Source organism: Periophthalmus magnuspinnatus, chromosome 13 (assembly GCF_009829125.3).
Source record: "Periophthalmus magnuspinnatus isolate fPerMag1 chromosome 13, fPerMag1.2.pri, whole genome shotgun sequence".
Classification (NCBI taxonomy): domain Eukaryota; kingdom Metazoa; phylum Chordata; class Actinopteri; order Gobiiformes; family Gobiidae; genus Periophthalmus; species Periophthalmus magnuspinnatus.
The window spans coordinates 29,901,758-29,914,836 of NC_047138.1; the positions used below are offsets into that span (position 1 = coordinate 29,901,758).

General features: G+C 51.3%; 1 protein-coding gene across 1 annotated transcript in view; it reads left to right on the forward strand.

Moving 5' to 3' along the window:
* The window catches only part of LOC117379909 (seizure protein 6 homolog), a 74,721-nt gene that overhangs the window by 18,342 nt on the left and 43,300 nt on the right, over positions 1-13,079 (forward strand). The window contains 1 exon segment of the mRNA XM_055225824.1: positions 1,289-1,478. Within this exon segment, the coding sequence (XP_055081799.1) occupies positions 1,289-1,478 (190 nt within the window).

A 13,079-nucleotide genomic window follows, 5' to 3' on the forward strand; every position in this document is an offset into this window, starting at 1 on the left:
GTTCAATTGGATTATGTGGTTTTCTTCTGGAAGTATTTAAGCGTAATGACATAATGAGATTAGCTGGTGATGCCCTCTGTTTACGCTATTATGCTAACGCTACATCCGTGACTTCATTAACACAGCGCCAGAAGTGGATTTACATAACGAGGAGAAAGAGAGGAGAGGAGGGAGGAGGAGAGGGAGGGAGGAGAGGAGAGGAGGGGGGAGAGGAGCAGAGGAGGAGAGGGAGGAGAGGAGGAGGGAGGAGGAGAAGAGGGAAGAGGAGAGGGAGGGAGGAGAGGAGGAGAGGGAGGGAGAAGAGGAGGGAAGAGGAGAGGGAGGAGAGGGAGGAGAGGGAGGAGAAGGAGAGGGAAGAGGAGAGGGAGGAGAGGAGGGAGTGAGGAGAGGGAGAGGAGAGGGAGAGAGGGAGGAGGAGAGGAGGGAAGAGAGGAAGGGAGCAACAAGAGGAGAGAGGAGGGAGAAAGAGAAAGAGATGGGGGAGAGGAGGGAGGAGATGGAAGGGGGAGGAAAGGGAGGGAGGAGAGGGAGGCAGGAGGAAAGAGAGGGAGGAAGAGAGGAGAGGGAGGAGAGAGTAAGAGGAGAGGAGGGAGGAGATGGAGGGAGGAGGAGAGGGAGGAGGAGAGGGGAGGGAGGAGGAGGGGTGAAAGAGGGGGAGGAGAGGGGGAAGAGAGGAGAGGATGGAGGAGAGGGCGGAAGGAGGAGAGGGAAGGGGAAGGGAGAAAGAGGGTGAGGAAAGGAGGAAAGAAGAGAGGATAGAGAGAGGAGATGAGGGAGGACAGGGCAGAGGAGAGGGGAGGGAAAGGGAGAAAGAAAGAAAGAAAGAAACGAGAGGAGAGGAGGAAGGAAGGGAGGACAGAGAGAGGAGGGAGGAGAGGGAGGTAGAAACAGAAGAGGAGAGGGGAGGGAAAGGGAGAAAGAGAGGGAGGACAGAGAGAGGAGAGACATTTTCATATGAAGCTCTGGGTCTGGTTCATTCATCGCTCTCAGTCTCTGTTCTATGAAACTTTTTGAGGACTTTTCCCCATTCAAACATTTTAATATTTACTGTTGTTGTTAATCGCTATGGCAACCGTGATCATTTTTCATAGATGTTGAAGGTAACGCCCCTTCCCGCCCGCCCTGTGGCTTTAGCGGGGAGCGGGTGACCGTCCTCTAAACATGACACACTTCACATTTATGCAGTTTTACCTCAGTATCACATTCATTTCTTCAGTATTTCCTCACTGCAGTGTGTCGAGAATCGTTGTGTTTTTATGACTGATCTCGTGTCGTTTTTTGTTTGCAGGTGATGAGCGTGAATCTGTCTGAGGGGGACAAAGTGGTGTTTGAGGACGTGGGACACGGGGACAGCTCCATGTTGGCCAACGAGACCATCCTGATGAGGGGGTTGGTCGTACGAAGCCGCAGTAACCAGCTCTCCATCCGCTTCCACAGCTCCAGGCCGGAACCCGGGACAGTGCTGCTCCGATACCAAGGTACGACACGACGGATTATACCACGACACGACGGATTATACCACGACACGACGGATTATACCGCGACACGACGGATTATACCGCGACACGACGGGTTATACCACGACACGACGGGTTATACCACGACACGACGGGTTATACCACGACACGACGGACTATACCACGACACGACGGACTATACCACGATGCGACGGGTTATACCACGACGCGACGGGTTATACCACGATGCGAGCCAGGGGCTATACCACGACGCGACGGGTTATACCACGACGCGACGGGTTATACCACGACACGACGGGTTATACCACGACACGACGGGTTATACCACAACACGACGGGTTATACCACGACACGACGGGTTATACCACGACACGACGGGTTATACCACGACACGACTGATTATACCACGACACGACGGATTATACCACGACACGACGGGTTATACCACGACACGACGGATTATACCACGACACGACGGGTTATACCACGACACGACGGGCTATACCACGACACGACGGGTTATACCACGACACGACGGGTTATACCACGACACGACGGGTTATACCACGACACGACCGGATTATACCACGACACGACGGATTATACCACGAACACGACGGATTATACCACGACACGACGGACTATACCACGACACGACGGATTATACCACGACACGACGGACTATACCACGACACGACGGGTTATACCACGACACGACGGATTATACCACGACACGACGGATTATACCACGACACGACGGATTATACCACGACACGACGGACTATACCACGACACGACGGACTATACCACGACACGACGGACTATACCACGACACGACGGATTATACCACGACACGACGGACTATACCACGACACGACGGATTATACCACGACACGACGGGTTATACCACGACACGACGGACTATACCACGACACGACGGATTATACCACGACACGACGGGTTATACCACGACACGACGGATTATACCACGACACGACGGGTTATACCACGACACGACGGGTTATACCACGACACGACGGATTATACCACGACACGACGGATTATACCACGACACGACGGACTATACCACGACACGACGGATTATACCACGACACGACGGACTATACCACGACACGACGGGTTATACCACGACACGACGGGTTATACCACGACACGACGGGTTATACCACGACACGACGGATTATACCACGACACGACGGGTTATACCACGACACGACGGGTTATACCACGACACGACTGATTATACCACGACACGACGGATTATACCACGACACGACGGGTTATACCACGACACGACGGGTTATACCACGACACGACGGGTTATACCACGACACGACGGGCTATACCACGACACGACGGGTTATACCACGACACGACGGGTTATACCACGACACGACGGGTTATACCACGACACGACCGATTATACCACGACACGACGGATTATACCACAACACGACGGATTATACCACGACACGACGGACTATACCACGACACGACCGATTATACCACGACACGACCGATTATACCACGACACGACGGGTTATACCACGACACGACGGATTATACCACGACACGACGGATTATACCACGACACGACGGACTATACCACGACACGACGGATTATACCACGACACGACGGGTTATACCACGACACGACGGATTATACCACGACACGACGGGTTATACCACGACACGACGGGTTATACCACGACACGACGGATTATACCACGACACGACGGATTATACCACGACACGACGGACTATACCACGACACGACGGATTATACCACGACACGACGGACTATACCACGACACGACGGGTTATACCACGACACGACGGGTTATACCACGACACGACGGGTTATACCACGACACGACGGATTATACCACGACACGACGGGTTATACCACGACACGACGGGTTATACCACGACACGACTGATTATACCACGACACGACGGATTATACCACGACACGACGGGTTATACCACGACACGACGGGTTATACCACGACACGACGGGTTATACCACGACACGACGGGCTATACCACGACACGACGGGTTATACCACGACACGACGGGTTATACCACGACACGACGGGTTATACCACGACACGACCGATTATACCACGACACGACGGATTATACCACAACACGACGGATTATACCACGACACGACGGACTATACCACGACACGACCGATTATACCACGACACGACCGATTATACCACGACACGACGGGTTATACCACGACACGACGGATTATACCACGACACGACGGATTATACCACGACACGACGGATTATACCACGACACGACGGACTATACCACGACACGACGGACTATACCACGACACGACGGACTATACCACGACACGCCGGATTATACCACGACACGACGGACTATACCACGACACGACGGATTATACCACGACACGACGGGTTATACCACGACACGACGGACTATACCACGACACGACGGATTATACCACGACACGACGGGTTATACCACGACACGACGGATTATACCACGACACGACGGGTTATACCACGACACGACGGGTTATACCACGACACGACGGATTATACCACGACACGACGGATTATACCACGACACGACGGACTATACCACGACACGCCGGATTATACCACGACACGACGGACTATACCACGACACGACGGGTTATACCACGACACGACGGGTTATACCACGACACGACGGGTTATACCACGACACGACGGATTATACCACGACTCGACGGATTATACCACGACACGACGGGTTATACCACGACACGACGGGTTATACCACGACACGACGGGTTATACCACGACACGACGGATTATACCACGACACGACGATGATTATCGTGGACTTTAAAGAGCTCGGACGACACGACTTCACTCAGACTGGAGACACTCTGGTCCACCACGTGATGTCATGAGATGTGACAGGAGAGAGGGAGGGAGAGGGAGGGAGAGGGGGAGAGAAGGGGAGACGAGAGACAGGACAGGACCAACTCTACAATCAAAAGACGACAGAAGGAAGGGAGGAAGGACAGAGGGAGCGAGAGGGAGGAGAGAGGGAGAAAGAGAGAAACCAACTCTATAACCAACAGATGACAGGAGAGAGGGAGGAGGGTGGGAGGGAGGGAGAGAGAGTGGGAGAGGAAAAGAGGGAGGAGGGAGGGAGGAAGGCGAGAAATGAGAGAGACAGACAGGACCAACCCTACAACAAACAGATGACAGGAGAGAGGGGGAGGAGCGAGGGCGGGAAGTTAGAGGGGGAGGAGAGAGGTAGAGAGGGAGAGAGGGAGGGAGAAAGGAAGAGATGAGAGAGAGAGAGACAGGACCAACTCTATAACTGACAGAAAACAGAGGAGAGGGAGGGGGAAGGGAGGGAGAGGGAGGATGCAGGGAAAAAGGGAGAGAGAGGGAGGAAGGGAGGGAGAAAGGGAGAGACGAGAGAGAGACAGGACCAACTTTACAACCAACAGATGACGGGGGGGGGGGAGAGGTACAGCGGTAGAGGGGGAGGACTGAGGGAGAGAGGTAGGGAGAGAGAGAAAGAGGGAGCAGGGAGGAAGAGACGGGGAGGAGAGAAGTAGAGAGGAGGAGAGAGGGAGGAGGGAGGGAGAAAGGGAGAGAAGAGAGAGAGACAAGATGAACTCTACAACCAATAGACAAGAGGAGACAGGGAGGAGAGAGGGAGGAAGGGAGAGACGGGAGCGAGACAAGATCAACTCTACAACCAACAGAGAACAGGAGAGAGGGAGGAGGGAGGAGAGGGGGAGACAGGGAGGGAGAGAGGGAGAGGGAAAAAGGGAGGAGGAAGGCAGGAGAGAGCAACAGGACCAGCTCTATCACATTGTTTGTTTTTTGCGTGCGTTGGTTTCCGTACAGACCAGATACATTCACAATTATCAACATACAATTATATTTATTTAACAGATTAATTGTCGCAGACTTGTCAAATGAGAACAAAGTCTGTTATAAACGGAGATGAAAATACGCCGTTTCATTTCAAATTTACAATGCGCCTTCATTCTGTCTGCGTATAAACTCAGCCCCGTAACGCCGGCCCGTGTCTGTACAGCTGAGAAATAGCCGTTGCCGTCTCCTCCGTCGCTGTAAATAAGTTTAGTACAGTGTTTTATGGGGGAAAGCTCCAGTCTGTGGCTTTATTAAATCTTCTGCTCCTCTGAGACAGCCCATTTTTCACCGCTCCGTGCTAACGCTAGCATCAGCACTATGTCCACACATCCCATAATAATCCTATCTACACACACGCCAGGAAGCTAGGCCCGAGGATTATGGGTAAATATAGGGACAAACTCCATCTCGTCAGGGTTTGAGAGTCAAAAGTGTGAACTGTCGGCTCAAGTGCAAACACGGCCCGAGTTTAGCCGATGTAATTGTTAGGTTAAACGTTTAAGGATCTGAAATGTGACATAATTTTAGACGGAAGGCAAAAAATAAATGTCCAAACGTAAAATTCAGGCGTCCTCTGCGTTTGACCCATCCTTCAGTGCCACGACGTTTGGACAGACGCAGGGAGAACATGCAAACTCCGCACAGAAAAAGGCCCCGGAGTCAAACCTGGAACCTTCTTGCTGAGAGGACTGATCACCTAAACTCCGCCCATAACACCGTTTCTAATAGGAGCTACTAAACTGGGCGGGGTCTGGATGAATAAAGGAGAGAGGGTGGGAGGAGGAGGAGGGGCGGAGTCTGGAGGACTAAAGAGGGGAGAGTGAGGGGGAGGAGCGGAGGGGTCTGGAGGAGTAAAGGGGAGAGGGTGGGAGGAGGTGGAGGGGCGGGGTCTGGAGAACTAAAGAGGGGAGAGTGAGGGGAAGGACGAGGGGCGGGGTCTGTAGGATTAAAGAGGAGAGTGAGGGGGAGGAGCAGAGGGGTCTGGAGAAGTAAAGGGGAGAGTGAGGGAGGACGAGGAGGGGCGGAGACTGGAGGACTAAAAAGGAGAGTGAGGGAGGAGGAGGGGCGGAGTCTGGAGAACTAAAGAGGGGAGAGTGAGGGGGAGGAGCGGAGGGGTCTGGAGGAGTAAAGGGGAGAGTGAGGGAGGATGAGGAGGGGCGGAGACTGGAGGACTAAAAAGGAGAGTGAGGGAGGAGGACGGGCGGAGTCTGGAGAACTAAAGAGGGGAGAGTGAGGGGAAGGACGAGGGGCGGGGTCTGTAGGATTAAAGAGGAAAGTGAGGGGGAGGAGCGGAGGGGTCTGGATGAATAATGGAGAGAGTGAGGGAGGAGGAGCAGGAGGGGCGGAGTCTGGAGAACTAAAGAGGGGAAAGTGAGGGGGAGGAGCGGAGGGGTCTGGAGGAGTAAAGGAGAGAGTGAGGGGGGAGGAGGAGGGGCAAGGTCTGTAGGATTAAAGAGGAGAGTGAGGGGGAGGAGGGGCGGTGTCTAGAGGAGTAAAGGAGAGAGTGAGGGGAGGAGGAGGAGGGGCGGGGTCTGGAGCTATAAGGAGTAGTGCGATTGGGCCAGCGGATATATCCAACATTTCAAACTCCGCCCCTGCAGCCAGGTGTTTGCGACGAGAAACACCAGGCTGTGAGCGAGGGCAGTCATGTGTGATGTCATGTAGCACTTGAAATCTTAAAACGGCCACTGGAGGCAGCACGCACTTACATTTTGGCTGTTTTCGACCTGAAACCTGCGAATTTATCTAGTTTGAACTAATATTACCCAACTAAAAAAGCACTTGGAACAGTAACTGATGCTATTAACTAAGATTTTGTGTTTAGTTCCACTTTAATTTTAATCATGTGGCTTTAAAACCTTTCTACAAATCAATTATACTCACAATTACTCCAGAATTACAGTAGCGGCTCTAAATGAAATATTTAATGAGATAATTATGAGCTGTGACATTTGAATGAACATAAATTAATGGTGTATTTCATGTTTTCCTTTGGCACAGCCTCTCGTCTCTGTAACGTCAGATCTGCGTTCCCGGCGCCGCACACACTCCCTCTCTGCTCTCCTCTGATAAGACGCTCATTTAACGCACCGAGAAATCAATTCAACTTCGCCCCGGAAACTCACTCAGCAAGAAAAGTGTGCGGGTCATTACGGCTTAATAAGACGAGCTGTGGATGTGTTTGTGAGCGTCAAAGGGCGGCGTGCAGAACAGCGGAGGAGGGTTTTTCACTCAGCTACACGGCGGCCATGACACTTTTACACTGACTTTGTGTAGAAATATTATCACACAGGCTTCATCTTATCATGATTTCACTCAAAATTGTGTTCAAAGTGATGTTTAATTATCAGTATTGTCACATTTAAGACGCCATAGCTCTGAAAATTCACGTTTTCTTCTGAGGTATAATACTCCCTACAACAGAAGCAGAGCCTGACTGGACAGTGCTGGATTAGAACAAACAACGCGATCGCAATCTGTCGAGGGTTCATGTCTCTGGTTGTATTTCCCTCTCTCCTCTTCTATCCTCTCCCCTCCTCCCTCTCTCCTCCTCCTCTCTCTCCCCCTCCCTCCTCTCTACCTCTGTTCATCTCACTCTCCTCTCTCGCCTCTCTCTGTCTTTCTCTCCTCTCTACCTCTGTTCATTCCCCTCTCCCCCTCTTCTCTCATCTCTTCCCTCCTCTCTACCTCTGTTTATCCCACCCTCCTCTCTTTCTCTTCATCTCTCCACTTCTCCCCCCCTCGTCTTCTCTCCCCTGCTCTCTCCTCTTTTATCCCCTCCCCTCCTCCCTCTCTCCTCTTCTCTCTCCTCCTCTTTCCTTTTCTATCCTCTCCCCTCCACCCTCTCTCCTCTTCTCTCTCCTCCTCTTTCCTCTTCTATCCTCTCCCCTCCTCCCTCTCTCCTCTTCTCTCTCCTCTTTTATCCCCTCCCCTCCTCCCTCTCTCCTCTTCTCTCTCCTCCTCTTTCCTCTTCTATCCTCTCCCCTCCTGCCTCTCTCCTCTTCTCTCCCCTCCTGTCTCCTCTTCTCTCCCCTCCTCCCTCTCTCCTCTTCTCTCCCCTCCTGTCTCCTCTTCTATCCTCTCCCCTCCTCCCTCTCTCCTGTTCTCTCCCCTCCTCCCTCTCTCCCCTCCTCCTCCTCTCTTCTCTCTCTTCTTCATCCCTCTCTCTCTGTATTTATAGCAGCAGACGTGTCCTTTTTGCTCTAACTCAGACAAATGGACTATTAGCCACGCTGCATTTTACATGGACTGATCAAATATAGATACGCCGGACCATCTCTCCTCCTCCTCTCATCCCCCTCTTTCTGTCACACCTCTTCCTTCTCACTCATTCTCTCTCCCTTCCTTTCCATATCTCCTCTCTCTGATTTTCTTTCTCTCTGCCTTCTATCTCTCTCTTCTTCCTCACTCTCACCATACTCTCTCTCTCTCACCCCCCCACACACATCCCCTTCTCTTTTTATTAATTTCCCCTTATCCCTCTCTCTCTCTCACACACACACACATACACCCTTTTCTTCTTCATTTCCCTATATGCTTCACTCTTTCCCTCTCTCCATCACTTCCTCTTTTCTCTCTGATTTTCTTCCTCTCTTTCTCCCCTCTCTCCTGCCTCTTTTCTCTCTTTTGAATAGTAAAGTGTCAGCCCCATACGTTTCTCTCTTTCACCCCCCTTCCTCTTTTCTCTCTCTCCTTTCCTCTTTTTCTCCTTCGCTGTATTTCTCCCTCTCTCTTTTCACCCTCTCCCTCTTTCTTTCCCTATCTCTTTCTCACCCATCTCCTCCCTCTTTTCTCAATCTCCTTTTGCCTTTTCTCCCTCTCTCTCTCTTTTTCCCTCTCTCTCTCCCTCTTCTCTCTCTCTTTCCCCCTCTCTCCTCCCACTTTTCTCTCCCCCCTCTCCCTCTCTTTCTTTCTCCTTCCTCTTTTTTCTCTCTCCTCTCCTCTCTTTCTCCCTCACTGTTTTTCTCCCTATCTGTTTCTTCCTCCTCTCCTCCCTCTGTTCCCCCCTCTCTCTCCCTCCCTCCTCTCCTCCCTCATTGGCGAGGGTCTCGCCTCATTGGCTCCTGATGCTTATGTCATTAACTCTCTCTCTCCTCTCTTTCCTTTTCTCTCTCTCTTTCTTTGTCACATTCACTCCATATCTCCTCTAGTTTCACTCTCCCATCTCTTATTTGCCTCTCTCTCTTCTCTTTCTCTCTCCTCAACCTCCCACTCTCTCTCTCCCTCATTCAATATCCAATCTCTTCTTTCTCTACATCTGTCTCTCCTCTGTTCCCTCTCTCATCTCTTCCCCAATCCCTCTATTTTTCCCTCTCTCAGACTCCCTTTCTATCATTTGTTTTTCCATCATCCTCTCTCTCTTAATCACTCCTTTGCCTCCCCCCCTCTCTCTCCTCTTCCCTCTTTCTCTTCCACCTCGCTCTCTTCCCCTCTGGGCCACCCTCCTTGTCCCCCTCTTTGCCCTTTCTCTCTCTCTTTTCTCTCTCTGTATCGCTCCTCTCATTTTCTGTCACTCGCTTTTCCATCTCCATCTCTCCCTTTCCCTCTTTTTCCTTCTCTCTCTCACACACACTCGCTCTCTCTTCCGCTCTCTCTCTCTCACACACACTCTCTCCCCCCGTTTCCCTCCCTCTTTCTGACAGTCTTTCTTCATTGCTGTCTCTCATACACACATACACACTCTCTCTCTCTTCCTTGTCGCTCTCTCCCTCTCTTTCACACACATGCTCTCTCTCCTCCGCTCTCTCTCTCTCACACACACTCTCTCTTCCTCCTCTCCCTCTCTCACACACTCTCTCCTCTTCCTCTCTCTTCCTTGTCTCTCTCTCTCCCTCACACACACACACTCCCTCTCTTTCACGCACATGCTCTCTCACACACTCTCACTCTCCCTCTCTCTCACACAGACTCTCCTCTTCCTCTCTCTCCTCCACTCTCTCTCTCCCTCTCACACACGCTGTCTCTCTTTCCCTCTCTCTTCCTCCTCTCCCTCTCTCTCACACATTCTGTCTCTCTTTCCCTCTCTCTTCCTTCTCTCCCTCTCTCACACACACACACACTCTCTCCTCTTCCTCTCTCTCCTCCACTCTCCCTCTCTCTCGCTCTCTCACACACTCTCTCTCTGTCCCTCCTCTCTCTCTCTCACACACACTCTCTCCTCTCCCTCTCTCTCACACACACTCTCTCCTCTTCCTCTCTCTCCTTTCATCCATTCTGTGTCTATTTAAACCTGGAGTGGTGTGTGTCCTGAGGACAGTGCCCCCTGCTGGGCTGTGTGCAGACCTCCACCCTCAGGTTAAAGAGGAGGAGGTGGTGCACCCTCAGGTTAAAGAGGAGGAGGTGGTGCACCCTCAGGTTAAAGAGGAGGAGGTGGTGCACCCTCAGGTTAAAGAGGAGGAGGTGGTGCACCCTCAGGTTAAAGAGGAGGAGGTGGTGTGGGTGTGGAGTGGGTGGATTTGGGTCAGATTCAGAGGGAGCTTGTTTCAGTGGAGTTTTTGTGTTAAAGGCAAAACATCGAAATATCAACTTAAAAAGACAAAATCATCAAAAGTCTTTATGGACAAATATTCTGAACCCTGTGGTTTAGACCTTAAACTACAGGAATGTTCTGAAATGTTCTTCTTTCTCCTCTCCCTTCTTCCATATGTTCCTCTCTTCTTTCTCCTCTCTCTCTTTTGTCTGTTCTTCCCTTCTTTTTCTCTCTCTCCTTCCATCTGCTTCTCCCTTCTCTCTCCTCTCTGTTCATTCTCTGTTGCCTGGAGTTATTTATCATGGCTGTCTCTGCTCCTCCCTTCATTCTCCTCTCTTTCTCTTCTTTCTCCTCTCTCCCTTCTTTCTCTGCACTCTCTCTTCTCTCTTCTTTCCTCTGTCTCTTCTTTCTCATCTCCCTCTCTCTTCTTTCTCCTCTCTCTCCTTCTCTCTTCTTTCTCTCCTCTCTCTCTCTTCTTTCCTGTCTCTTCTTTCCCATCTCCTTCTCTGTTCTTTCTCTCCCCTCTCTCTCTTCTTTCTCCTCTCTCTCTCCTCTCTCTTTCTCTGTTGCCTGGAGTTATTTATCATGTCTGTTCTGCTCTGCACAGACTCCAGCCCCAAAAGACTCAACTCAGAGCCGTCGACTTCTCCTACATCTCTCTTTGTCTCTCTCTCTCCCTCTTTTTCTAGCTCCCTTTTCTCCCCTCTTACTCTCCATCCATGTATCTCTCCCTCTTTCTCCATATCCCTCCATTTCTCTCTTTCCCTCCCTCCCTCTGTCATCCCTCTTTCCTCTCTCAATCTCCCTCCCTTACTCCCCTATCTCTCCCTCCCTTTTCTCACTCTCCCTCCCTCTCTGCTTCTCTCTCCCTCACTCACTCCCTTCCGCTCTCTCTTACTCACTCCCCCTTCATCTCTTTCTCCCTCTCTTCCTCTCCCTCTTTCTTACTCCTCCTCTCTCTCCCTCCCTCCTCCTCTGTCACTCTCAATCACTCACTTCCTTCCTCTCTTTCTTTCTTACTCACTCCCCCTCGCTCACTCTCGCTCCGTTCCTCTCCCTCTCTCTCACTTCTCTCCCTTTCTCATGCCTCCTCTCTTTTAATTTTTCCCCCTCCTCTCTCTTCTCTCTGTCACCCCTCCCTCCTCCCCTCTCTCTCCCTCCCCCTGTTGCTCTCCTCTCTCTTCCTCCCCTGCTCTCCTCTCTTTCTCATTCTCCCTCCTTCCTCCCTCACTCCCGTATTTGCTCACTCTCCCTCCTCTCTCACTCCCCTCTCTTTCTCACTTTCCCTCCCTCCTCCTTCGCTCCCCTCCCTTCTCTCTCTCTCTTCCTCCCTTCTCTCTCTCTCTTCCTCCCCTCCTTCCTCCCTCCCCTCTCTCCCTCCCCGTCCCTTCTCCTCTCTCTCAACCTCCCCTCCTTCCTCCCTCGCTCTCCTCTCTCTCTCTCTGTCACCCCTCCTTCCTCCCTCACTCCTCTCTTTTCCTCCCCTCCTTCCTCCCTTCTCTCTCCTCTCTTCCTCCCCTCCTTCCTCCCTTCTCTCTCTCTCTCCCTCCTTCCTCCCTTCTCTCTCTCTACCTCCCCTCCTTCCACCTTCTCTCTCCTCTCTCCCTCCCTCCTCTCTCTCTCTCTTCCTCCCCTCGTCTCTGAAAACCAGGCCACAGACGTGAGAGTAGACTGTACTTTTAAAGCCCGTGGAGGATTTGATGATTTTTATTTAAACCTCAGTGTGACACAGCGACGCGTCTCATCTGGTTTATAAAGTCGCCCTGTTTTAAAATATGTTGAATTTTGAATGAGAACAAAGTTATTCTGAGGCTCGAGGTTCTACAAAGAAAGAGCAGAACATCACACTGTCCTGTTCAAAGAGCGACGCAGTGTTAGCACAGCAACAGCGACGTTAGCATAGCACGTTCACACAGATCAGGTTTTCACTCAAGGACTTTTCCCCACGTGTCTGAGAAAAATGTGTCTGTAAAGAAGTGAACGAAGTGAGTGCGACGTCACCACAGCGGTTGATTTGTCTGTTTTTAATGTTCATATCTTGATTTACAGACACAATAGTGAAATAAAAACCCCAGGATCACGTAGAGCGAGTTAATACGAACATTTAAGACCAAAATGACGAGTCTGACAGCAGCAGGTGCAGAGAGAGCGGTGAGTTTTTCAATAGAATTCTTTCTCTA